General features: G+C 36.8%; 4 protein-coding genes and 1 pseudogene across 15 annotated transcripts; 3 read left to right on the forward strand and 2 right to left on the reverse strand.

Annotated features, from left to right (window-relative positions):
• Positions 1–1,091: 1,091 nt before the first annotated feature.
• Positions 1,092–5,703, reverse strand: LOC111796694 (replication protein A 32 kDa subunit A). Its single transcript, XM_023679432.2, has 10 exons — positions 5,463–5,703; positions 4,965–5,075; positions 4,042–4,139; positions 3,899–3,940; positions 3,733–3,810; positions 2,750–2,828; positions 2,529–2,633; positions 2,290–2,369; positions 1,513–1,581; positions 1,092–1,431 (listed from the first exon to the last, which is right to left on the reverse strand). Exons 1-10 carry the CDS (start codon positions 5,535–5,537, stop codon positions 1,353–1,355), a joined length of 816 nt encoding a protein of 271 aa, XP_023535200.2. The 5' UTR covers positions 5,538–5,703; the 3' UTR covers positions 1,092–1,352.
• A 716-nt stretch (positions 5,704–6,419) lies between these two features.
• Positions 6,420–12,963, forward strand: LOC111797024 (Translation elongation factor EF1A/initiation factor IF2gamma family protein). 11 transcript variants are annotated; one of them, XM_087124930.1, is made up of 13 exons: positions 6,420–6,916; positions 7,024–7,127; positions 7,508–7,666; positions 7,989–8,225; positions 8,540–8,617; positions 9,708–10,225; positions 10,338–10,448; positions 10,531–11,018; positions 11,493–11,661; positions 11,831–12,070; positions 12,152–12,286; positions 12,371–12,520; positions 12,942–12,963. In XM_087124930.1, exons 2-12 carry the CDS (start codon positions 7,028–7,030, stop codon positions 12,500–12,502), a joined length of 2,367 nt encoding a protein of 788 aa, XP_086981056.1. In that variant the 5' UTR covers positions 6,420–6,916; positions 7,024–7,027; the 3' UTR covers positions 12,503–12,520; positions 12,942–12,963. The 11 variants fall into 11 exon arrangements, with proteins under 11 accessions (XP_086981056.1, XP_086981054.1, XP_023535641.2 ...); XM_087124928.1 differs by lacking the exon at positions 12,942–12,963 and adding an exon at positions 12,819–12,837; XM_023679873.2 differs by lacking the exon at positions 12,942–12,963 and having other exon boundaries at positions 12,371–12,789.
• A 428-nt stretch (positions 12,964–13,391) lies between these two features.
• Positions 13,392–16,015, reverse strand: LOC111797684 (cytoplasmic 60S subunit biogenesis factor REI1 homolog 2). Its single transcript, XM_023680780.2, has 5 exons — positions 15,758–16,015; positions 14,379–14,909; positions 14,126–14,295; positions 13,801–14,016; positions 13,392–13,718 (listed from the first exon to the last, which is right to left on the reverse strand). Exons 1-5 carry the CDS (start codon positions 15,860–15,862, stop codon positions 13,559–13,561), a joined length of 1,182 nt encoding a protein of 393 aa, XP_023536548.2. The 5' UTR covers positions 15,863–16,015; the 3' UTR covers positions 13,392–13,558.
• Positions 16,016–16,880: 865 nt separating this feature from the next.
• LOC111797553 (rust resistance kinase Lr10 pseudogene) lies at positions 16,881–18,704 on the forward strand (annotated as a pseudogene). Its single transcript, XR_015421329.1, has 2 exons — positions 16,881–17,101; positions 17,222–18,704. The product of XR_015421329.1 is annotated as a rust resistance kinase Lr10 pseudogene (transcript).
• A 636-nt stretch (positions 18,705–19,340) lies between these two features.
• LOC111797397 (protein KAKU4) lies at positions 19,341–25,294 on the forward strand. The gene is made up of 11 exons (XM_023680386.2): positions 19,341–19,664; positions 21,162–21,217; positions 21,626–21,732; positions 22,164–22,279; positions 22,357–22,499; positions 22,927–23,109; positions 23,376–23,643; positions 23,767–23,846; positions 24,212–24,245; positions 24,511–24,595; positions 24,678–25,294. Exons 1-11 carry the CDS (start codon positions 19,409–19,411, stop codon positions 25,042–25,044), a joined length of 1,695 nt encoding a protein of 564 aa, XP_023536154.2. The 5' UTR covers positions 19,341–19,408; the 3' UTR covers positions 25,045–25,294.
• Positions 25,295–25,975: the final 681 nt, after the last annotated feature.

A 25,975-nucleotide genomic window follows, 5' to 3' on the forward strand; every position in this document is an offset into this window, starting at 1 on the left:
AAAGATAGATCCTATGTTTGTCCAATGCCATATGGCCAATAATTTAGTCGTTGACAATTTGAAAACTCTACTTTTTATTTTTTTAATTTATTTAAATATTTTAATATTATGGCGTTTTAAAAGTGATTTTAATAAATGAAATTTACTGTATTTAAATCATTAATTAACTGCTAGGGTGGTCCAGTAAGTAGTAATAAATTAATAATGGAGCGGCTTAAATGTAAAAAGACTTTGAGGAATTAATTTCTTACCATTTTACCAAAAGAGCTTTAGAAGAATCCCCACCTAAAACAAGTTATAAAATTAAAAAAAAAAAAAAAAAAGTATATATATATATATATAATTTAGGGTTAAATAAATGAGAAGTAATTTACCCAAAGAAAAGAAAACGAAAGGAAGTGATGGAAAGTGGTTTGAATGATACGATGTCCCCAAACACGAAAGGAAAAAAAAGGAGGTGATGCTGAGCTGTGAGGTCCCGGGAGGGAGAAAGGGGGGCACGGGGGGTTCACGTGAGGGCCAAATGCAAGCTGCCACGTGGACGAGGGGCCGTCCTGATTTTGATAGCCTTTCAAAGGCAGTGAAGCCAGGGGAGAATGTGAAGGATGTCAATCCCATCCATTATTATTATTATTTTTTAATTCCAAAAGAAAGAAAATAGCAGCTGGAAGTAAAAAGTAAGGGTCCTTTTCCAAAAACAGTACAAAATTACATATATACATAAAAAACTTCACTCAAATTTCAAAATTTGACCCCAAAAAACCTACCCCAGGTAAAAATTTACTGATGGTTCACAGGTTTGAAAATTTTTTCATTTCGATAACTTAAGGTAAAATAAAGTTATATCCTTATGTTCGTGATAATGAATATTTACTAATAGATTTATTTATGTTGGATGATGAAAGTCCCATCGAATGATCATGAGTTTATAAACAAAGAATACTCTCTCTCCATTAGTATGAGACCTTTCGGGGAAACCCAAATCAAAATCATGAGAACTCATGCTCAAAGTGGACAATATCATACCATTGTGGAAAGTCGTATTCGTCTAATAGTTTAACTTCTGATTAATGAATCAAGAGACTTATCGGTCAACAATCAACTGATCGATCAATGATATAAAATTAATCGACTAATTGATAGACCATATACTTTTCCTCCTAATGTTATGTATTTAGACAAATAAAGCTTCAAAACACCATATACTTTGAATTCTAGAGGTTTTGAAAGGGGCAGTAAAAAAAAAAAAAAAAAAAAAAAAGGATAAAAGTTTGAACTTTACCCATAATGCTTCTAGTACCTATAGTCATGTCAGTACTAACATAGGTTTGCACTTTACCCGTTCCAAAATCCTATGCAGCAGACTTGAAATGAAACTCATCTATGGTGGAATATATCAAACCTTCATCTTCAAGAGACCTTATGGAGTACCTGAAAACAGAAAACAAAATAATTAAAGAGTTAACTGTAACCATTATATTATAGGAAGGGAGGTGGAGGAAGAAGGCATACAGTATTTTCTCCATTGGAATCTTCAGTTGTTGGGAAAGTTCATCTCTGTGTATCCCTCTTTCTTTGGCACTGCAAAGGGCGAATTTTAGATTATATTGAAACTATAATTACTAAATTTAAATAATCAACAATAGACGAATTAAAATATAAAACCAAATTTATATTTCCACGTAACTTCACCGTGGTACATATTGTCTACTTTGAGCATAAGCTCTCGTAACTTTGCTTTTAGTTTACCCAAAAAGCCTCGTACCAATGAAGATACATTTGTTTCTTATAAACCCATAAACAATTTCTTATTAGCAGACGTGGGACTACTCTCTCAACAATCCTCAACAATACCGTCGGTATTTAGGAACCAATAAATCTCTCAAGGATACTATTTTTTTTTTTTTTTTTTTTGGAAGATTGCAATAGGGGTGGCCCACATGAAAATTGAACCGTACAACCCTAAGGTCATACCTTGTCCCCTTATTATTGGGCCAAGGGGCAACTGGGTGTGGGTGTCTATGTAACCAATAATCAGAAGTGACCTGTGACTAAAAGTCAACCACCGACCTAACGTCTTGTTTGCTATTCACAGAGGGTTAACAAGTACTATGTATGACTCATAGTCACATCTGATGGATGGAATTCAATTCTTTAAATGTAAAAACCACCTTGTTTGCGGACAGAAGTCAAGCTCAAGTCAATCTCATATAGGATAATGCAGAGTAACCAGCCAGCAAATAAAATAATCCAGAAAGGAAAAGGAAATTTTGGTTTGGGACAACTTACACGCTGGAGGGCAGCTGAAGATAGTCGAGGATCAAGTCATCACAATTCTTCTTAACATCAACAGTGTGCTGCTCAGATGGCTGCAAAAACAAATTAGATTTGAATCCCAGTTGAATAATTAAGTACTGTGGTAATTTTTCAACGCAAGAACCCTCGAAAATGATATGATATTGTTCATTTCGCGCATAATTTCATGTAAAATTTCACACCGCCAACAATAATCGTGGTTAGACTCTTACTAGTACTGAAGAAGCTGTCGGATATCCACTCGAGCCATTCTGCATTGGAGTCTTCACAATTGAATCCGAGGATTGGAACTGTGTCGATCCAACTCCATTGAGATTCTAGCAGATTAAACACAAAAGAATTGAGAATTTTGATATTCATTAATAACTATTTCAATCATAAAAAATATTACAGTTAGAAGCACAGCTATCAAGTCAGCTCCAGCAACCAGTACCTGTAACTTGGAATTCCGCAAGTGCTCATGTATGCATTCAATAAAGTGGAAGGTAATTTCATCAAAATTTGTAATAGGCCTGACAAAACATATAACCAAGTTCATCATCTTTATAATCGGTCAAATATACAACAGAAACAGAAAATTGTGCATTAGACGGTTTCCAACACCCCAATAATTACTTCATGAAAGAAGGCAAAGTGAGCGGTTAATGCCATTTCAGAAAATTTCTCAAATCCATTGAAAAACAAGCTTAGAGAATTTCAAATATCAACTTCGAGAGCACCCATCTAATATTTACTATAACAGTCCAAGTCCACCGCTAGCAAAGACTTTCTCTTTCAAGCTTTCAAGGTTTTTAAAACGCGTCTACTAGAAAGAGGTTTCAACACCCTTATACAGAATGTTTTGTTCCCCTCTCCAACCGAGGTGGGATCTCACAATTACTCCGCTAGGACACATTCCTTGACACCTTCAACAATCTTACGAGTACAATGAATAAAATGGTCGGCTTCACTTGTTTGTTAGATGTGAATAAAACTGGCCTATTGGTACTGAGCCTACCCATTTCTGCTTAGGCTCTTCGTTCCTTGATGCCAATAACAAACTCCTCCCTCCATAACCGTCAAACAGAACTCAAGGACATTGTACAACAGTTCCTCAGTATTCTACCTACAAATCAAGTAGACTCTATGCTGCTATTTATTTTAGAACTCAAGAATCAATGACCCTATTGAACAGATCCTACATAAGGTGGTATATTTGCTGCTATTTTTTATAACAGTGAAGTAATACATATATGGCATTGACCTACATCAACTTGTTTAATTCACAATCCTTAAGTTTCAATATGAAAAGAGAACAGACTGTAAGTTAAGTAAATGATAGCGTAAAGTAAATGATAGCGTAATATGTAAAACATTTAACTTCAAAGAAGTACCCAAACGCGTGAAAATAGATTGAAGAGAATACAAACATCATACCTTACAGAGAATGCAAATATTTGCTTGTTACTTTGGAATATTTTCAAATGCCCATTAACCCGTATATACATTCCATCTCTGTGCCATAAGAAAAATCAAAGGAAGAGTCATTAAGACAACTATAGTATTTGTCATCACAAGAAAATCAAATTAAACAAGAACTTACTGTATTTCATCCATTTGCTTGGTGTCGAAAGTGTCGTTTACCCTGAAATTTTTTTGACACGCATTCTTTAGTAATATGAGCTACACGACCCGAATAAAGATTGAGTTTAAAGGTTTAGGACGATTGCAACTGCAACAGTATACCATCTTTTGCAGCCAATTCTTCCTGTTCCATCATCTACAATGAATGTGATGTCCGTATTCCTTTCAGCTTTCTCAGAGACCTTCCCAACGATTGTAACCTTTTTCCAATAACTAAAATGTCAGTATTTACAACAAAGAGAGCTAATTCATAGTCTGTGTGCAGAGCTAATCAGATGAAAAGACAAGGATCGGTTGAAACCTAAAAACTACAATACACCCGCAACTTCCATCATATGAAATGGGTTCAATGTCCAATTATGAAATCCTTGGAAAAAGGGCCCTATTTTTTTTTAGTGGAAATGTTCGGTACTAATGGATTCAATTCCAAAGAAAAGTTGTTCATTTTTCGGGGTCTCGAAGGAGAGTGGAAACACATAAAAACTCTGGAATGGAAATAGAAAAGAGATGTAACTCCATTTCCGAATACTACAAGAAATACACATACACAAACGATCAAATCTGGATAAGCCAGTCAGGAATACGTTCATCAACACGGCCTTTTAAGAAATGATAGCTTTCATGAAGGGAAAAGTTACATGTTACTTTTACATTAACATTTACTCTATATATGAAAATATATGGTCGAACACTTTTTACACATTGCAGTGATTTCAGATCAATACAGTATATGGCATTGTAATATTCAACATTCCGCTAACATAATGCCTATACTCCTTTTCGGTCAAAGGTAGAAGAATCCACTAGCGACTGAACCACAGAAAAGAAACCTAAGAATTTAGTTTATGGAAAGAGGCCCAAAATCAATGGAAAACGTGAATAACTCTAGTGAACAAGAAAGTATTACTACATTGACAGATAACATTAACATACGTTTGATTCAGTACTGCAATTTCTTGTCATCATTTGTAAAAAAATACTCTGTAACAGTGTTTAAAAGTGAGAAAGAAGACAAGGAAGTATACATTTGTAATGTCAACGCCGTTGATTGCGAAGTTGGCCTTCTCTTCGCCAGAATGGGAAGCTTCGCTTATCTGTTTTACAGTTGCCGGAACCAGGCCCGGCGTTTCTCGATTCTGCATGGAAGAATTCAAAATGTATGAAAATGTATGAAAATGGAAAATAGTAGAAATCGTAACAAACAGTCATCAATTGCCATCTTATTCACGGTTTCCGCTTGTGCTTGATCCAGTATCATAAATTCGACAAGAAAAAAAATTGTCTACAGCCGAAAATAACAGGATGAAACAAATGAATTTGATCCTGATTCTACACTTTTAACACCGTTTCGATCATCGTTCCGGCGATATAAAAGCGATTTAGGTTTGCACTTTTGCTCTCGCCGGATCCAAGCTATCCAACAACTTTAAGGAGTACTGATACCTCGAGAACCATTTCTATCTCGTAATTTCAAAAACATGCTCTCATCAAACAGAAATTTAGAAGTTATAGCATCGACTAACCTTCGCCGAAGAAGAGTCATTGGTCTGAGAAAACGTAAATCCACTGCCGGAATCAAACTGGCTGCTGGAGAACATTCTTTAAAACCCTGTGATTAACAACTCGATCAACAATCAACAATCAACAACGGAAAGCGGGTGAAGAATTGCTATGCAATTATGAACTTATGAAGTAGAAGCTTTTCGTTTTCCCGCCACTGATTCTCAGATTTCCCGCCCGATCTTGCGAGCGGCAATGTCGATGAGCTGCAAAGCCCACAGAGCCCAATCTCTCGGTCCATCCAAATTTATCGCATATACCTTTTTATTTTAAAACAAAATAAAAAAAGTTTTTATTTATTTATTTATTTTTTTGGATAAAAAAGCATGTTTGGTAATTTTATTTTTGTTTATTATATAGTGAAATTTAATTTTTTAAAATCAATTTTCAAATAAATTTAATTTTTATAAAATGAATTTTTTAAAATTTACATCTTATATTATTTTGTTTCTATTTATTTAAAACAATATTTTGTATTTTTTAAAATCATAAATGGGAACATAATATAAGAAACTTTACTTTTTTTAAAAAAAAATTATATATAATTTTATAAAATATTTTTTAATTAATAAACAATAAAAATAGTTTGATAATTTTTTCTCGATGCAAATATTAAGTCAAATATAATGAAAAAAAAAGAGTATTTTTTATTTGATTATTGAATTTATCTTTATTTTATAATAAAAATTATTTTAAATTTTTTTTAATATAGAATTTTACTAATCATAATTACAAATTTGTATTAACCTAATTTACTCGATTTGCTGATTTGGGCTTAAAATGGGCTGGGTCTCTGGCCCAACAACATCCTCACAGGCCCAATAAATAATGGAATATGGGCCCTGACCCACTAACAAAGTGGGCTTTCGGACCATACCTTTATAAATAGTCTTTTGTTTTGTATTTTTTTTTTTTTTTTTTTCTTCTTTTCACATCCAGCCGATGGGGGAAAATGTGTAGAAGAAGAGGAGCCTGAATTTGAAGCTGGAGCTCTCGTATGCCTGTATCGATACATGAAGATTCTCTGATTGCTTGTCTTCTCCAGTAAACCCTAATTCTTAGGGCGTTACCTTTCTTGCGATTATTTATCGAAAATCGGGAAATGGAAACACGCGATTCCTTTTTCGTTGTGTGTAGTTTTGTCTGAAGAACAGATTCTACAAGTTTTACGGGGTAAAGTCGGATAAATTTTCGATTCGGCTGATTTTAACTTATTGCTACGCGGCGTAGCTTCGTTCAGGTGAAGAAAGGGGAAATGTATATGCAGCTCATGATCAGAGTTGGAAGTGATTTTCATACATTTGGTTGCTTGCTTGAAGTTGCGAGGCGGTGATTGTTATCTGATTCGCCATCCGAGGAAGATTCTTGCATGATGAAGTAGCTAAATTATCAACTCAGAACGTATCGTATAATTAAGGTAGCCTAGATTTCGTCCCATGTCGGAATTTCAGGATTGGATTGAATGTTTATATATGTAATAACAACCGGTAGCTCTGACATACATCTATCTTCCTTCCTTGCTAGAACAATGCCTCGTAAGGTGAGCTACGGGTTGGATTTCGATGAAGATTACGACGAGTACGACGATTATGATTATTACGACAATGACTTCGACGTAGAAGAAAAAGGCAGGGAACTTCTCTCTCTGATAGCATTTCATCTTAGTATCTTCCACAACTCCTTTTACATTTTTTTTTTTTTTTTTTTTTTTGAATTTAGCTATTTTGAAGTAATCATATAGACTAAATGACTTGTGGAGCATTGCCGCCATGTAATCAATTAGAATGAAGGGTGGAAAGATGATTGGCGAGCAGTGATTTGGTGATGAACAGTAGTTTAACTCTTGGCCCGTTATTTGGACGGGCTATAGTAAGCACAGCCTGCAATAAATTTGGAGTACAACGGTGTTGGTCCTGTTCTGAATTGTCGTTTTTGCAATGCGATCATATGGTGATATTTTGTTGCTTTTCTGTCTTACCAAATGTTTGAGTTTTGTTTACGATAACAGAGAAGACACCTGAAGCTAAGGAAGGAACAAAGGGGCATAAGCTTTGGCGATGCCCGATCTGCACTTACGACAATGAAGACAGTTTTACTGCTTGTGATATATGTGGAGTTCTGCGCATCCCTTTGGTCAACGACAGAAATAATCGCGATGATGGAACAGGTACTTAATCACACATTGTTAACATGATTTTGTTCACTATTTAAAGGGAAACAAGTGCTACATAAATGGATTCCACTGCTTTCGTTATGGCTGGTTTTGTGCTATTTCGCTTATGATCGTTCTTTCATTCATTATTCTCCTTTTTTTCCCCTCTTTGCATTCAGTATTCCACTTTTCAGAATTAAGATTGGTCGTATTAGGTAAAGGAATCAGCATTTGGTTTGATTTTGGAAGCTCCAAGAGAACTTGAATATTACTTCTTTTAATTTTTTGGATTGTTAAAAACTTCCCTTGCCTAGCTCATTCACCTTTCATAGATTAGATCTCTTTCATGCAGTTGAGAACATTTGCAAAGACTCTGGAGTATCCAAAATGGCCAAGTCTCTCTTTGCATCGTCACCAAATCAGATACCCAAAAGGGAAGTAAAATTTCAAGAGCAGAACGATAAATTTTTGGAGGAAAGAGAAGATAACATCCTCAAGATTGGGAATATCCGGGGCCATTTGCATGAAGTCCATAATGCTTCTAGTACCTATAGTCATGTCCGTACTAATATAGGTTTGCACTTTACCCATTGTTTCAGTAAGATGTGGATCCACAAAATTAGAGCAAGTTGTTTTGTGGTCTGCTTCTTCACTATCTAGAGCCAGAATGACGTTGTTTAATATTTCTAAGCAATAATGAATCCAAAACGATACCTATTGCTCCCTTGAAGACATCCAAAAAATAATTGCAAAATACTTCTGATCTACAAGTAATCACTCTAAGATATCTTCAAGTAACTATTCAAAGATATCTTTTCTTTGCTAAACAACATCTTCAGTTCATGACTGCATTAGATTATCTAACCTCATTCATGTGGAATTATACAGTCCCTTTCAAGTTTGATATTCCATCCCCAGATGATGTGGTTTCTAAGGGATTGCGTTCCTCCAAAGTTGATTTAAAAGGTATACTTTGGTGGCTGCAGATTTTGTTGTTGCTTTAGTAATAGTTGAGAAGCAAAAATTAAATTGCTATTTAACCAAGAGAAAGCAACAAAACCATGGACCTACATTTAAAAGATTTGCTGTGTGTGCATCTGTCAAAAACATCTGATAGATGTGAAAATCTTTTTACTTTGAAGAACATGAGGGATATCTTGCATCTATTGGTTTAAAGGTTCAAGTTAATTACTTTAAGCATCTTTTCTTAGTGTCCAGTCCCGAAGTAATTGGGTGTCAGGGAAGTGAGTGATAGGTTAAGACCCCTTTATCAAAAACGTACTGCAGGGGGTGGGTTTACCTGCCTATATGTCAAAAGGTTCTATTATTGCATCTTTATCCTACATTCATTCGCAGGGGAAAATTTTATGTTCTGTAGTTTTTTATGTAGTAAAGTAAAGCTTTTACTGTGTTTTGTGATCCTTTATTGTGAGTCTAGTTGTAACCTTTTGGCCGTTTTCCTACAGTCTTCTTGAATGACTAGGACAAATTTACCTCTAGTATGCATTCTCCAAAGAAATTCTTATTCCGTTCTCTTAGATGATTGATTACTCCCCACTGCTCAATTTGGTTCTGTTCTAAAGTCTTTCTGGATCCTTTATTTTCAAGTTCAAAAGCAGTTCATTCCTTCTGCGATTGATAGATCTGGATTATTTATTATTTAACTTATTTTGGAGATGATGAAAGTGGAATTAAAATACCATTGTTGTCAATTTTGTTTGATCATTTCCATTACTCAATCATCACAATATACTTGCTGATATCCAATGTACCACAGTATTTTGACATTTTTGTTATTCATGTTATATTAGGAGTACATCGATCAATCAATGGTAAAATTAGGCTTTAAAATGTGTCATCTAGTGGTTGGTTTTGGCTGCCAACTTGAACTTGGTTTCAGTTAGAAGGATGAATTTTCTGTTCCAATGTTTCTATTTCCGTGGTTGGTTATTCAGTCTACCTGTATCTCGATTAAGTAATAGATATCTTTGGAATTTCTGCTCCTAATGTTACCATCTGAAAAAAGTCTGCTTTCTGATGATTCACCATTTTCTAGCAGTCAGCCACAACGACTTCAACTCTTCAATATTATCTTCAGACGTCACTAAGAAGTGTCAAAATAATGAAGTATTGGCTTCAAAAGGTGCACATAGCTCGTCTGCTGTATTGCCGACGGGCAAATTAGGCAGTGTAGGAAATACACAGTTGAGTACCAAAAGTTCAGACAACTGGGGCACAACAATTGGAAAAAGTACAGTGGTCACTGAAGAGCACAATACGTCAATTAGTGTAACGAAAAATTCACGATCACGTGATAACAGGTCATCAAGCACTTCCACATCAAAATCAGCAGGAAAATTTGACAGCATGGATGAGAGCAGTAACCCTTCTGTGGAGCGGGAAAAGCCCCAAGGTCTTGCCGGTAGTTTGAACAACATGGTTCTAAATGTCAAATCTGCCTATGCAAATTATATTAGTGGGCTAGGAAAAACATCAAATGTGCCTTACAAGGTTGATAAATGGATGCTACCTGATAAAGCTGTAGATACTTTGACTCAGCTGAATCTTGCTATAGTAAGTCTACATATAACAGTGCAGTCTCGTGAATAATTTTGAAGTATCTTTTTAAGCCTTTTATCAATTTATAGAAAGGCCTATGAATACTATTTTATTTAACATTTTGCAGGTTGGTCATGTTGATTCTGGAAAATCTACTCTCTCAGGAAGACTTCTGCACTTATTGGGACGTGTAACCCAGAAAGAAATGCACAAATATGAAAAAGAAGCAAAGTCCTTGGTAAAAAAAAAAAAAAAAAAAAACCTTATGCATTTTTCAGTCATCCTCTACGTAATGATTGACGAATGATATCTTTTCTCAGGGCAAGGGTTCCTTTGCTTATGCCTGGGCACTGGATGAGAGTGCAGAAGAAAGAGAGAGAGGAATAACTATGACTGTTGGTGTCGCTTATTTTGACTCTAAAAGATATCATGTAGTTGTACTCGATTCCCCAGGCCATAAAGATTTTGTTCCAAACATGATATCTGGGGCAACACAAGCTGATGCCGCAGTTCTTGTTATAGATGCATCTGTTGGTGCATTTGAAGCCGGTATGGACAGCTCAAAGGGGCAAACAAGAGAACATGTGCAGTTAATCAGGAGCTTTGGCGTAGATCAGATAATTGTTGCCGTTAACAAAATGGATGTGGTGGAGTATTCCAAAGATCGCTACGACTTCATTAAACTGCAACTTGGAACCTTTTTTCGTTCTTGTGGTTTTAAGGATTCATCGTTGACTTGGATTCCATTGAGTGCCATGGCAAATCAGAATCTGGTGAATGCCCCTTCTGATGCTCAATTGTTGTCCTGGTGAGTGCGCATGCATTCTTCCTTCCTTTCAGCCCACTGAAGCAAGATTGATTGAATAATGGAGTCTGATATTTCATCATTTATTTATATCCTATTTCTTAAAAGGACGTTTCTTCCATTTCTTTTGATAAAAACAAATTGGGGATCTTTTTCCACTCTCTGCTCTCTGGAGGAAGATTATCCTCTTTTATTATAGAGCTCCCCTTTATTCTTAAACCTAGCTTCCTTCAATATCAGTCGGTCACTACTATTGCCAAATATTAGGTGAAATACTCGGTTAGTCAGTTTGGTTTCCTGACCAACCGATGTGCCAATTACCAAACGAGTAAAACTGACACTCTAACTGAAGGATATTGGGAAGTAACTGAACCAATCTATCTTGTTGCTCCGTTGGTTCGGGGTTAAACTACATTCCTACGTTTTCAGATGTCTTTGCTTGTTCTATTGGTTTCACAAACAATAATTTGTTTGCAGGTATCGTGGACCTAATCTATTGGAGGCAATCGATTCCCTTCAACCACCCGCTAGAGATTTCTCTAAGCCGCTGCTTATGCCGATATGTGATGTAGTTAGATCGCTTTCACTAGGACAAGTGTCTGCCATTGGCAAGCTGGAAGCTGGAGCTCTTAAGTCTGGATCTAAGGTACATGCTTCTACTTCTAAGCTGAGTTTATGGAGAAGTAAAATTTTCCAGTTGTTACCTGCAAGGTCCAAAGTTGGCTGTTATTAATACAATAGTAATTTCCTTTTAAAAAATTTCAAACTTCTAGAAGTTCAAATGTCATGTTTGTCTGTTTTTCGGTGTCGTGTAGGTTCTAATCATGCCATCTGGAGATAAAGGCACCGTGCGCACTTTAGAACGCAATTCTCAGGCTTGCAAAATTGCAAGAGCGGGGGACAATGTGACTGTTAGTCTACAAGGAGTTGATGCAAGTAGCGTGATGGCTGGGGGTGTCCTATGTCATCCTGATTTTCCTGTTGCTATTGCAAAACATTTGGAATTGAAGATTCTAACCTTGGAACTTGCAACTCCAATATTAATAGGATCTCAGGTGCATATTCTTGGATTCTTTTTCGATACTGATTTTTCCCTTTTATTATTGGGTATTGATCCCCGTTCTTTCAATGAACAGTTGGAAGTTCATATACAACATGTGAAGGAGGCTGCTAGAGTTGCAAGGATAGTGTCGTTGCTTGATTCAAAGACGGGAAAGGTCACGAAGAAGGCACCGCGTGTTCTAAGTGCTAAACAGAGTGCAGTGATTGAGGTGAAAACCAAGTTTACATATCACATTCTATTTCTATCTCCATTACACTTGCAGCAACGCGTTTTCGATTTTCTTTGTTATTAGGTTATTTTACAAAACCCAGTTTGTGTCGAAGCATTCTCAACTAGTCGAGCTCTCGGGCGGGTATTTCTGAGGGCAATGGGCAGAACCATAGCCGTCGGCATTGTGACCCAACTAATTGGAGACCCTGAATGATCATGTGTTGTATTCGAGGTAAACTTCTTGGCATAATTTTGAATGAGTTATGTATTATTCATAGTGGAGTAGCTTCACTGCAGAAAATGGTTGGCGTATGAGCACCTATAGTAGTTGAAATTAGAGTTGGGAGTACATATAGTAATAATTTCTAAGGGATTTTGCGTGTATGCATATCAAATTATTGGTTACTTTCCTGCAGTGTTTTAGAATGACTATTTAAAATAGCGCTTTTGAGCAATTTTAGATTGCTTATTTAGTTTGAATAAGTTTTTATTAGCCCAGAAGTCATTGATTCAAACCCTTTTATTTAAAGGTCGATAATGGTAGAAGACCAGTCTCGTAAAATAGCGCTTTTGAGCAATCTTAGATCGCTTATTTAGTTTGAATAAGTTTTTATTAGTCCAGAAGTCATTGATTCAAACCCTTTTATTTAAAGGTCGATAATGGTAGAAGACGATAATGGTAGAAGACGATCTGATGGTAAGATACCTATTGTTGGTATATCATTTTTAATAGTACATGACATTTCCAGCCAATGCCTAACAAGCCTCTAAATTGATTCAATTATAAAAGTTTAGAGTTTAAATTGATTCACTTGTTAATCTAGGTTTTAATGGGTACAACTCCACCGAAGAGAGTTCATTTTTACACGGGTTTAAAAAGATATCGAGGTTAAAATATTAGTTGAATAAGTTAAATTACTAATTTAGCGTTTGAAAAATCAAAACTCTTAAGATTCTTCAAAGATTTGAGATACAAAATAAAATTTTCCACACAAATTTTCCACTGATGGCCTTTATTATAAATTCATTATGAAGCAAATACAACCCCTACCTGATGCTTCTTCAAAACGTGTAGGAAAAAACACATCTAAATTTGCAAGGTATAAGGAACATGGCAGATCATCAAAATTTTGTGGTGTCAAGAGAATACAAGCACAAAAAATCCCAAGATTACAACACACTTAAGCTGCACAGCAGACTGTTCTTTCTATCATGAGCGTTTTAAATTAATTTAAGAAGATGTAATGTAAGGCTACTAAAATACCACACTCTAGTGTGGTACATTCTTTGGCAGGTTTCGGATTACGTTGTTCTTCAATCCGATCTTGGTACGCATAGCTTCCAACCCGGTTCGATTCATTTCTTTCATCACCTTCATCCTGATCATCGTTTCTCTTGACTGGACAGTTGCCAATCCCATGCTCCTGTACCTGCAACTCAAAACGACGATCTCTCATTAATATTTTGTTCGCCCATTAACTTCCTTGATTCAGTTAAAACCATAGAAAATACCTTGCTGCCAATACAGCAGTTAAGAGCGCATCATTTGCAGGAGACGATCGTGGCTTTTGACGATAATAACGAAGGAATTGTCTGGAACCAAGTGTTTTGGTCGATTGTCGGTCGTTAGTTCTTTGAACTAAGATGAGCTCAGCTCCACCACTACCAAGTTCAACAGAATTGTCCCCAGCCCCTGATGGTACCAGCTGGTTGCTTCCATCCACATAACTATATGCAAAAAGAAAAACCATAGAAAATGAAAAGCCACAACTCAGAAATCGTGTCTATTTAGAAATGTAAGAACTGCAAATTCAAGAAATAGAAGGATAAGCAGCACCTGCTGCTGTAATCATAAAATTCCTCCAATTCTACTTCTTCGTTCTCGTCTCCATCGCCATAATGCACTTTGCAATGGCTTTTTGCTTCCATGTGCTTCCTAACAGCTTCCAAGCAGCTAAAAGGAAGACGATTATCGTTGCAGTACAGACACCTGAAATCCCTCATCACCTGGAAAAATGCAAAATAGTACATCAACTTCTGGTTTTATTGAGCAAAACAGAACCAAGGAAAAAGGTAACTCAATTCGACACCTTCAGACCGAGGTATGTAAGGAAGCCTTTCGGATCCTTCAAATATTCAACATCAGGAATAAAGAATCCATGTTGCTTATGCATGTGGACCATGCAATTATCAATGGTGTCGTGCTTTAGATCACACATGAAGCAGCATGATGGATCGAAGTCCACTTCAATGGCATCAATATCATCGTCCTCATCCTCACCCTCATCGATCATTTCTTCGTCAGGATTAACTTCTTCCCACTCCTCCTCCTCACTCTCTTCCTCCTCACTCTGTTGCGGTTCCTTATTGGAAATCCGCTGAGGAAGGGGCTTAATTATTGGTTTTTCAACTTCTTGATCATGTGTTCCTTGCAAAACCCGGATAGTGTGACTCCTAGATTTAAGATGTTGGGCATGAGCCTGCGCACTCCTATAAGCTTTGCTACAAAGACCACAAGAGTATAACATCGAGGTCTCTCTTGATTTGGCATTCTCTTGTGCAGCAGCAGCAGATTGTCTAGCTAAAAATAATGCCTCTGTCACCCCAGGAACATTAGCTACCTGATTTTTTCACCAGAAAGGGTAAATTTTCAAAGAAATGTGATACATCCTGTCCATTCCAAAATACTGAAATACTACAGAAACATCAATTATCGACAAAACCGTTATCCCTTGGGACGCCTATGGCCTTATAAGTATCTACAACAACATGAAATCTAATGAATGTTACTGCTTAACCACCAAGGTGACAAATTAGAGTCCCAAAAAACTTCGGGTATCTATTGGATATATTGGAAGTCTGGAAAGCATATTATGCTCCATATGAACAAGTTCATACTATGGTAAATAGCAAAGGATAATTAACCCCTTGAATGCAGGCCATGTTCTTTCCCTATTGACCATTGTAGAGCTAGTAAATACGTAGAGAATATCAAGCTTCCAGAATATGCACCTCATAACCCCTACAAACGCTTAAACCCGTTTAAGACCAATTCCCTAGAACTGATTAAGACAGCAGCTAGAGGCACTAGAATTTGAAGACTAACCATATCACAACACGAATAATGCTTTAGAACAATCACTTGAGCATAACTTATTATAAAAAAAATTAAAAACGCGTAATTATCGGCATTTCTGTATATTCATACCAAGATATCAAACATTCACACCAAGATTTTTAACAAAGAAGACAAATACTGACGTCCGATTCAGAAGAATCAGGCAACGATGCGCCGGAAGCCAATACCAACACCCGAACAGAAAGGAACATGAAATCAGCAACAAAAGAAAAAAAACGATTCTATCTCAAGAACAAAAGACATAAACCCCCTGCGCCACCAGAAAGCCAAACCGATTGGACTTAATTATCAGCATAACACAAGCCTTACAGATAGAGATAGAAAGAGGACCTTGCGCTTAAGATTGTATCGATGCCATTCGGACTTGTAGTGAAGCTTTTGCTCCTCGGCGTCTAGAAATTCTTTGTTACAAGCATTACATGTTAGCCCCGTCATCTTTTCTCTTCCCAATCTCTGACGCTAACTCCTCTCTGCAGTTCTGATTCGAACTTCAATCACCCGATTCTGAGAAACGAAGCAACCGATGAAGAAAGGGATTAAAATCAAAGAGAAGTAATATGGCGCCGACTGCCGACGGCTCGCGACTCTAAACAGACGAATGCTCTAGCGCGACCAATTTATGGGCCTTCTTTAATTGGGCCGTAAATTGTGCTAATGGGCCCTCTTTAATTGGGCTGTAAAATGTGATAATGGGCCTTCTTTCAGAACATTGCAGTCCTGATTGGGCCATAATTTATCCCACTTATATATATTATTAATATTATTATTTTTTAAAATTTTGAAGTATATAGCTAAAATTAAACTATACCTTTTTAGAAAAAAAAAAGTCTCTTCTAATTAAATTTTATATGATTTTTATCATTTAAACTAATTTTTTATATATGAATTTTTTTTAAGGATGGTATATTTTTTTATTTATTATTTTAATATATATTAATCTAACCAAAATAAATCAAATAGATTCGTCAACTAAGATTACGTGTAACGGGATTCAAAGAATCTCGAACTCTCTCTAGAAGTTCCTAGCTAAGAGTTAGTGATATAGAATTAACATTTCCAAACGTGTAATATCGATTTCATACCCCACAAACAATAAAAAAATATATGTGAGAGATTTTCAACTTAAAAAATGATTTATTAATAAATACTATACTTTTAATTTTATTTCACTTTTGGTATTTTCTAATATATATTTTCATCCATATATTTTTAATTTTAATTTATTTTAGTTATGATTTGTTCCGACAATTAATTTTTCATGTTTATTCTCAATTTATCAGCCAATTTCATTAACGAAATTTCGGGGTTTCGACTGTAAATAAAATTTAGTTATAATTACATTTCTAGCCCCTAAGATTTAAGAAAAAGACATTTTAGCCCCTAAGATTAGGAAAAAGACATTTTAGCCCCTCAAATTTTAAGGTACCTTCCTGGAAACTCTTTTCCCGAAGAATTATTGAATGGCGGCGTCCGATCTTTCGGTTGCAGTGGAAAAATCCACCGGAGAATAATCTACGCCTTCCAAGTTCTTCAATCTGTGAGAATTAGTCCAAGCCGTGTGTGTACTTATTTCTTCTATTATCTGTTCTCTCGCCGTAAAGTCGATCTCAAAAATTCTCCCTCCATGGCTTCAATGGCGGCGTGGTTGATCGGAATAATAATCGTACTCTGCCAGTAAGTACTCTGCAATAATCTCTTCATCTTTTTCACTTCGATTTTTCGATCTTACTGGAAAACTTGATGAAACAATGCTTTAGCTAATTAGGTTTTATGGATTTGTTTGATGTATTTCAGAGTCTCCACGCCATTGGCGCAGGGCGGCGGCGGCGGCGGCGGCGGCGGAAATCCAATGTCCATCGTAACCGCTTTCTGTGAGTACTCTGTAATCGTCGTTTTTATTGCCGGAATATTGATGTACTCCTGAGATTAAAAGCCGAGGTTAATTGTTTGGCCTGCAGCGGTGGTTGGCTCTGTGGTTGGATTGCTCATTCTCGTGGCGATTGGCATATTCTCTTACAAATTTGCCAGGAAAGTCGTAAGAGAATGGAGAAACACATCGACTCCACCGCCGGATCTGGAATCGGCGCCGGTAGAGATTTTGGAAAAAGATGCACCGGAAATGGATAAATTCCTCCGAGAAATCGCCGACGAATATCCGATTAGATTCACCGCTCAGCAACTCAACGTCTTCACGAACAACTACGCAACGCGGCTAGGATCCGGCGGCTTCGGTGATGTTTACAAAGGCCAGTTCCCTAACGGATTGAAGATCGCAGTGAAGATTCTCAAGAGAAACTCTGACAAAAAAGCTGAAAATCAATTCATGGCGGAAATCGGAACAATCGGCAGAACGCGGCATCGAAATCTTCTCAGGATGTACGGATTCTGTTACGACGAATTCATGAGCGCGCTGGTTTTGGAGTACATGGAGAACGGATCGCTCGACAGATTCTTGTACGGAAAAACCAGGAACGAAATCGATTGGGAGAAATTGCAGGAAATCGCGATCGGAACCGCTAGAGGAATCGCGTATTTGCATGAAGAATGCCATAGAAGAATCATCCATTACGACATCAAGCCTGCAAACATTCTATTAGATGCGGATTTCTCGCCGAAAATCGGCGATTTCGGACTTGCGAATCTCTGCAACAAAGACAACACACACGTATCTCTCACAGAATATCGAGGAACTCCGGGATATTCGGCACCGGAGCTCTTGAGATTCAATTTTCCGGCGACTTTCAAGTGCGATGTATACAGTTTTGGAATGGTACTGTTTGAGATGGTCGGAAGGAGGAAGAACGCCGTAGTCGGTTCGTCGGGGAGCATCGATTGGTTTCCGATTCAGATATGGGAGCAGTTCGACAAGGGCGAGTTAGTGAATATGAGCGGTGAATGTAATGTTGAAGAGGATGGAGAGAGGAAAATGGCGATTGAGAGAATGTGTATGGTGGCTCTCTGGTGCGTACAGGACACGCCGGAGGCTCGACCTCCAATGTCGACGGTGGTAAAGATGTTGGAAGGGAGCGCTGAAATAACACCGCCGCCGAAGCCGTTTCAATATATGTATCCGATTTCCACAGATACAAGCGCCGTCACCGCCGTCACCACCGTCACCGTCGCCATGGATTCCGAGCAAATGAGCTCTGGTTCGACTCCGAGTCCGATTTGGTACAAGGGCTCTGTCCCTATTTTGAGAACTTGAAAAAAAGATTATCATTAGTTTATTAAAAAGTAAATAAAATTTTGCAAAAAGAACCCTATATTTTAGGATTTATTGCAACTAATCCCCAAAGAGAAGACGACAAATTACATTAACTGCCCTAAACAAATTATTTAATTACAACTATTTATCGCCAAATTTAAATTATTTAAAATTATTATCTATAAACATTTTAATATTATTTTACAAATTTTGATGATTATTTTTAAAAACGTGGTATTAATGTAAATATATTTTTTAATTTGTGTGTTTTTTTTTTTTTTTTTTTTTGAGATTTTAAAAAATTTTAAAGGTATTTTTAAAATTTCTTTTTCTATTATTGAAATTTAGAAGTATTTTTTAAACCATTTTAAAAGTTTAAATATATATTTGAATTTCCATTAAAACTATAAGAATAAAATTATTTTTAAATATTTTTAAATATTAATTTAACCTAAAATTTATTATTCACTCCCTCATTTAGAAATTACTGTAAATACGTCGAACGTTAAGCCCCCTTTTGCAAATATTACCAAGTTACCATTCACGGCGACGCAGAGAAACAAAAAAAATGGAAGGCGGTTGAATGTTTGAAAAAATTCACTGGCCAAAATGTAATTTACCATATAGCCCCTTCGTATAGCACAAGATCGTAATTTAACAAAGGGTATTATTGTCAAATTACAATTACTGTCCCGGGTTTGGCCATTTCTCCCTCCATAACTGGAAAAGTCCCATTCTCGCCTGAGCGAGCAAGGTATTCCTCACTGTGAACTTCCATGGCGTCTTTTCGTGGATATAGCGATGCAGCAGGGTCAAGATCCGGCGGGAAAATTGTTCGAGCTAGGCGAGCTGGAACTAGACAGACTCCTTATGAGCGTCCGGGGCTTTCGAATTTGGGCTCTGGAGGAAACCCTAGTTGGATCTCCAAGTTCATTTTATCGCCTACTCGTACCGTTGCTTCCAGCGCCGGAAAGTTGCTATCCTCCGCCTTCGTTTCCGACTCCTCGTCCTCCTCTTCGGACAGTGATTCAGGTTGGCTTAATTTAAACCGAATTTTGGTGTATGTTCTTTCGAACTATGCTGATGGATTAGTTTCATATTTAGGGTTAGGAGTGGCTGATGTGTTTATTGTTGTTTGATGTGCTTCGAACTGTTAACGCATTTTAAGGAAATGGAAAGTAAAAGGGGTATTGAACTCAGTTTAATCTATTTTAGAACAAGAAACAGCATTTTCATTGTTTTAGAGACAAGTTACAATTAAGGATCTAGATTCTCTTCTGGGAGCCAATTAGAACCAGCTACGAAAAAGTATAATTAGAAAATGCCTTAGGAAATCTTTTGTTGACTGAAGAGCAATGAAACTTTCTAGGGCCCTGGCATTTGTAAGAGTTGGTGAGATTCAATTAGGGTTTCCTTCAGGGCACAAATTTGAAAGTCCAAGACGATCTGAAGGAGTCCTTAACTCCTAGTTTGCTTGGCTCGAACGACTTTTCCATTGGTTTGATTGGAGAATGCTACATTTTTGTCTTAAAAATAAGGCCGATATTAGAGCCTAAATCAATATTGTTGTTGGTATTCCAAAAGTACCTTTTCGAAGTCCTGGAGAGGAAGATGCATTGTGGCTTGACCAATATGAAGATATTTATACTTCCTTCCACGTGTGGAAATATGAAATTCAAACTCATGTGACAAGCCACGGACCTGAAGGAATCACTAACGACCGATAGCTGCAGAAGTAGGGTTAATGGCATTAGATAATATTGATTCCGTAAAGTAGAGATCCAAAAATAGGTTCACGAATACTATCAATATCTACTGGAGGAGCAGCAATAAAGGCAATAATAAATACAGAAGTCAACCCAACGGGTGATTTCGGACAAGTCTTTCTTCATTTTCCAAGCAAGCCATGGCATTTAGGCATGTAGGAGCAAACACCGGTGAAGCTGCATACTCAAGATTCTCAGGCATGACCTTTTCAATTTGGTGTTTAGCACCGAGGCCATCTCAAATCCCTTTACATTAAATATATACCTGACGGCCATCTTCCTAAAAGATAATTATATCATCATTGACTTATAAGTGAATTGTACGAACCCTTTTATTACTGACTCAAAAACCTTCCAAGAATTCCGTTTCATTCTTTGACTGATCATGCTACCAAGAACGCTCTTACAATGACAAAGAGGAAGGGAGGAATTTGGTTCCCTTATCTTAAGCTCCTTGCTGCTCCACTATTTCTTCAGTGATATCATTTGTCATAGACATAATTCTGCTTAGGACGTTCAGGAAATATGTGATTTCATTTGCATTTGAAACTTGGGCTAAATTGATGAGGAATCATACATCTTTTATGTTGTATATTACATTCATATGGGCCTTGCACATTTTTCATTTTCTTTTTACCTTTTTTACGACAGTTCTATGAATAGGAGTTGTATTGTGTTATTATTCATTTGAGTGGCAAGGTCTCAGCTTTTTACTTTTGCTTATATGGCCCTTTTAAAGATTTATTATATCTTATTTTAACAGGGGATGATGTTGAAGATGATGTTCGTGATGAAAATCGAGCTGAAGCAGTGAAGAAGGTAAAAAATATAGACGTTAAATCATGAACTTGCATAGGTGTTTGTCTCACTATTGGCCAATATAACAAATATCTCAATATTTTTCTAGCAGACCCTGCTATCGAATTTGATACGTGATTTGAGTGTTGCAGTATTATGTTCTTTTAACACTTTTTTATGTTGGAAGAAAGAATTTTCATGATTAAGTGATGCAACATTATACTGGAGCTTATGGTTTGAGGGTCAGCTAGTGCTATGTGGGTATACAACTTAACAAAATATATGAATGGGAAATCGATTCTTAAGTCAACACAATAGCTATATGAATACAATATATGTGAAAAAATCGAAGTGTAAGACAATGGATTATTTGGTATTTTTGATTTATAGACTTCAGCATTTGTCTGATTGACATTTTTATGTTGGAAGAATGGGACATTGGCGATGGACAATTTATTAAGAAAGGACTTCCCACCAGAGAAGAAAGATAGCAAGCATATAATTGAACAGCTACTGATGCAGGAAACCTTCTCTAGGTACGATAATAATTTTTTCGAGGAGTTCTGTATGAACTTGTTCATTGTTTCATGCCGTAGTTCTATCCATTTTTTCACTATCATCAAGCCATACTGTTGGTTCGACCGACATATAAATTGCTCTCGACATTTCTTATGTAGTTGTCTATCAATATCTGAAAAAAACAATCTCCATTTTGTTTTTGTGATCAACAATGCTGAAATAAGTTATGTGCCCGTTCCTATGGCCATTTCTTCAATCCTTCTGGCTCTGGGGAATCTATAGTCCTATATGTTCAGTGATGATGGTCTCATTGTTAAATAGTTTAGTTCATGCTTGACAAATGACAATAAAATGAGCTTGGTTTTTTCAACTACCACTTGATGATACACTTCTATTATTTGTTACTTGTGCCTTTTGGATCATATCATTCTCACTTTCATTCAAGCAGGGCGGAGCGTGACAAGTTATTTCAGATAATTGAATCAAGGGTTGTAGAATGTCAAACCATCAAGGGTGAGGCTGCAGGGAGGGTGACTGAGATATCAAACAGAGCCGTTGATAGTGGTACTCATCTTCCAATCTCCTTTAAACCAGAAATTTAAACTTTATTACCAGACTAAGATGTGTAAAAATAAATACAGATGATGGCAGGCCTGCAATCTGCAGCACAGCAATTCTTGAGGCAAAAAAATGGTTGAACGAAAAACGATTAGGACTGGGGTCTACTTCGACGTTGAAATTGGATCACGGGCCATGCACCTTGAATTCCACGAATTTGCCAGTGGTTGGTGATTCTTTCTTTTGTTGTTCTTGAATGTGGCATATTTCTTTCTAGTTGTTACTCAAAGTCTTTTCAATGGTTTCTTACATTCGATTTGCTTTTGGCTGATCGAGCTAAATTTCAGCCGATTTCTTCAATCAATTGAAAATTAGGTTAGACTGATATGAAAGTAAATAGAACAAGTGAAAGAAAACGTAATAGTGTCCTTGTGGTTGGAATATCAAAATTTTCCTAGGAACGATTTGCTTCTAAAATGTGAATGAGGGTAGAGAGAGTAATTTTTTTAATTACACTTTGTTCTCGATCCGATCACATTGCACGTTTTTATTAACTTGTGTATAATAGTTATTCTACTAGTCATTTTTTTGTGGGATCATATAGTTTATTTAGTACTTGATGTAAACTGGATATTTTTTTTGTGTAACTACAGGTTAATGATGAAGAGATGGGTTCACCTGTAGATGTAGCCAAATCATACATGCGGGCACGTCCTCCATGGGCATCTCCCTCGACGAATAATTTTGACTTCAAGTCTCCTTCACCATTAGGGTTACAACTTTTCAAAGAAGAAACATCATATTTAATTAGTGGAAATCCACTATCTTCGTCTAAGGTACCATTTTATCTATTAAACTACACTCACTATGCTTCTCCAGAACATTTCTCTATGCTACAACTTTTTAGTATGGTTGTCATTTCGAGTCACTACCAGTTGAAAGTTCAATTGATAAATACTTTTTCAAATCATGTAGTAAATATAGCACCTAGAGGACCGACCAACACTGGCTGGTAGTATAATTTGTGTATGCTTGTAAGAACGTGATCATGTATTTTTCTACAACACAACCTGTCATTCTGTTTGTCGATATTGGAGTGCAGGTGAAAAGGGAATCTCCTGCCAGTGGATCATGGAAAATCCAGGAGGAAATACGACGCATACGATTAAAAGCAACTGAGGAACTGCTAAGAACTCCATCTGCCAAGCTTGATTGGTCTTCATTTGCCTCAGACCACAAAAGTAATTCGAGTTCTGCACGTTCTGACTACCTGAAAATTGCTAGTGGAGATCAAATGCAGCATGCTGTAAGGTTGATAGATAAATCAACGAATCGGTCGCCCGACAATACTGTCATTCATAACTTATTAGGTACGCATTTCTATGAGTCCAACAATGTACTTACATTTGTAAAAGATAATGAAAAATGTCTTAATTCTCTATCTGTAATTTGGAATTCCATAAACATCGTGAACCTTATCTGCACCCTCACAGAGTCAAAGACCACTCGAGATGTGTCGGAAAACAAAACTTGCCTACTTGGTACAACCAGCATCGTTCTGCAACAGGATAAGGTAACAGACTCCCTGAAGGGCCTTGTTGGATCTCCAACACTGAACGTATATTCTAGGAGGGGGCAAAATGGAAAAATTGCATATCTGACCGTTAAATTTTGTATTTGGTATATATGAGCGGTGACGTGAGTTTGAGTGTAGGGAAGGAAGTGACCCGTCCTCTTAAATTGCCCGGGTGTTTTGTCGGGTTATCTTCACCCCCTTTCGATATTGATATACGTCAATAAGACTAGATATCTATCAGACTTTTGCAAATGAACTTAGTGTCTGTTCTATGAAAATTTTGGTATCACCTCATCTCTTAGTGGAGTGGTATCGATCCCACTAGATATTTGATACAGTTCAATTGTTTCCTTCGCTTGCAGGATTTGGAAACCGATCCTCCCGCCGAGAGGAAAGGTACGTGATAAATTTATCGAAATGTTTTACATTCTTCGTTTTTCTGACAGTTGTAGGATTAAGCAGTAGTTGTACTGGATTTATCAGAGTGCTAACAAGCTGGTTTACATGATTGTCAAACTATAATGTTTATTGTTTTCCCGTTGGTAAGAGAGAAAAAAATTATAACGAAAACTGAAAAAATGAACCTTTGATCAGCTCCTACTGCAGAATATGCTTCACTAACAACAATTAGGTGGTGAACTATATTTGTTTTTCTGTGCAGCATCAAGTTCAAGTTTAAATGAGAGAGAACGCTCTGCGTTGCACGAAGTTGCAGGGCTGCCCAATGGTTCTCCTTCGGTTCCTAGGTACCCGAGCATCTCGTCTCTCCCGACGTCTCTATCCAAGTTAATATTGTGCAATAGCTGAGTTTCTTTTCTTGCGTTGCAGTTCTTTGCGGGAGCTTGTTGTAGAACAGAACGATATCAACAATGTAGTGGAAGAAAACAATTCATCAGGTTCCGACGTCGTGATGAAAGGGTCGTCTGTAGAGATACAATGCAAACTATTAAGTGAAGTGTCCATGGAGGTCCCAGACGTGAACGAAAACGATAGTGATAAAGCTCTATCGGGTGGAAGTGATGTCGGTGAAGTTGTATCAGAAGGCAATGAGAACTGTAAAATCTCCTCTAGCAAGGAAAAAAATGGTGCTGGTAATGTTAGTACAGTAGAGAAGCCGACTTCACAAAGCAGCGTAGCAGCAGGGAAGACGGGCGGCAGAACGACGCATCAGCGACGAGGAAGACGAAGAAACTGACGTGGGAGGAAACGAGAGTGTAGTTTGCGTTGAATTTTTGTGTGGAACCAAACATTGAACATAAAACTTTTGACCATAGCTAAAGCAAGGTTGTTGTATCATTGGTAGTTTGATTAGTTGTACGGATTTTGTATAGAGCTAGATCATAGAATCAGCTTGAATAAGCCACACCGAAGATGCTTTGTGTATTAAAGTTATGGAAAATTTCTGAGAGGAATGTCTAAAATCTAGGCTTTTCGTTTATGGGTTATATTATGACTCGTGGTATCAATTTAGACCGTTCGTTAGAATTTTATTTTAAGATCGTTAAAAGTGGAAACTTCATACTAGTAGACGCATTTTAAAATCTCGAAGGGAAGCTCGAAAGGGAAAACACGAAAGGGAAAGCACCAAAATGACAATATCTGTTAGCGGTGGGCTTGAGCTATTACAAATGGTATCAAAGCTAAATACCGAGTAGTGTGCCAGTGAAGACCCTGAGCCTCAAAGGAAATGGATATCGGGCGGTGTGTCAGCGAAGATATGAAGTAAAATAAAGTGTTGTTCTAAAAGATACGAAGACTATTAAACCAATTGGTTTGGTTCCGTTTGACGGTCCCCAACCAAATGAAAGTCAAAATAAACCAATACCTAACAAAACTAATTAAAATCCAATCAATCAACTACCTTCCTTGCTCTTACGTGAAAAACAGTGTGGGAAAATAAACTATAAATGAGAAATAAAGAAATTAACTACCAAAATGGGACAGTTTTCTTTTGTCCCTTTTGCAGCTCGGCAGTTATTACGGTTGGGAAGAGTGATTAATTAATAAAAGATAGATCCATTGAATACATGTGATAAATTTAAATCATTATAATTATAATAATTATTATTATTTTGGTTATAATGATATTGCATCTCAAACAATCCTAACTTCAAAATTAATAAAAA

This window comes from Cucurbita pepo, chromosome 6 (assembly GCF_057944985.1).
Source record: "Cucurbita pepo subsp. pepo isolate OVF chromosome 6, ASM5794498v1, whole genome shotgun sequence".
Classification (NCBI taxonomy): domain Eukaryota; kingdom Viridiplantae; phylum Streptophyta; class Magnoliopsida; order Cucurbitales; family Cucurbitaceae; genus Cucurbita; species Cucurbita pepo.

Coding starts and splice junctions, on each gene's coding strand:
- LOC111796694 (XM_023679432.2), bottom strand. CDS start 5,537: ATGTTCTCCAGCAGCCAGTTTGATTCCGGCAGTGGATTTACGTTTTCT. Junction 4,140..4,964: donor ACGGCGTTGACATTACAAAT/GTATACTTCCTT, acceptor TATTGGAAAAAG/GTTACAATCGTTGGGAAGGT. Junction 2,829..3,732: donor ATATTTGCATTCTCTGTAAG/GTATGATGTTTG, acceptor ATGTTTTGTCAG/GCCTATTACAAATTTTGATG.
- LOC111797024 (XM_087124930.1), top strand. CDS start 7,028: ATGCCTCGTAAGGTGAGCTACGGGTTGGATTTCGATGAAGATTACGAC. Junction 7,667..7,988: donor TAATCGCGATGATGGAACAG/GTACTTAATCAC, acceptor TTCATAGATTAG/ATCTCTTTCATGCAGTTGAG. Junction 10,449..10,530: donor AAAAAGAAGCAAAGTCCTTG/GTAAAAAAAAAA, acceptor ATCTTTTCTCAG/GGCAAGGGTTCCTTTGCTTA.
- LOC111797684 (XM_023680780.2), bottom strand. CDS start 15,862: ATGACGGGGCTAACATGTAATGCTTGTAACAAAGAATTTCTAGACGCC. Junction 14,296..14,378: donor TTACATACCTCGGTCTGAAG/GTGTCGAATTGA, acceptor GCATTTTTCCAG/GTGATGAGGGATTTCAGGTG. Junction 13,719..13,800: donor ACTGCTGTATTGGCAGCAAG/GTATTTTCTATG, acceptor TTTGAGTTGCAG/GTACAGGAGCATGGGATTGG.
- LOC111797397 (XM_023680386.2), top strand. CDS start 19,409: ATGGCGTCTTTTCGTGGATATAGCGATGCAGCAGGGTCAAGATCCGGC. Junction 22,500..22,926: donor ATTCCACGAATTTGCCAGTG/GTTGGTGATTCT, acceptor GTGTAACTACAG/GTTAATGATGAAGAGATGGG. Junction 24,596..24,677: donor GGTTCTCCTTCGGTTCCTAG/GTACCCGAGCAT, acceptor CTTGCGTTGCAG/TTCTTTGCGGGAGCTTGTTG.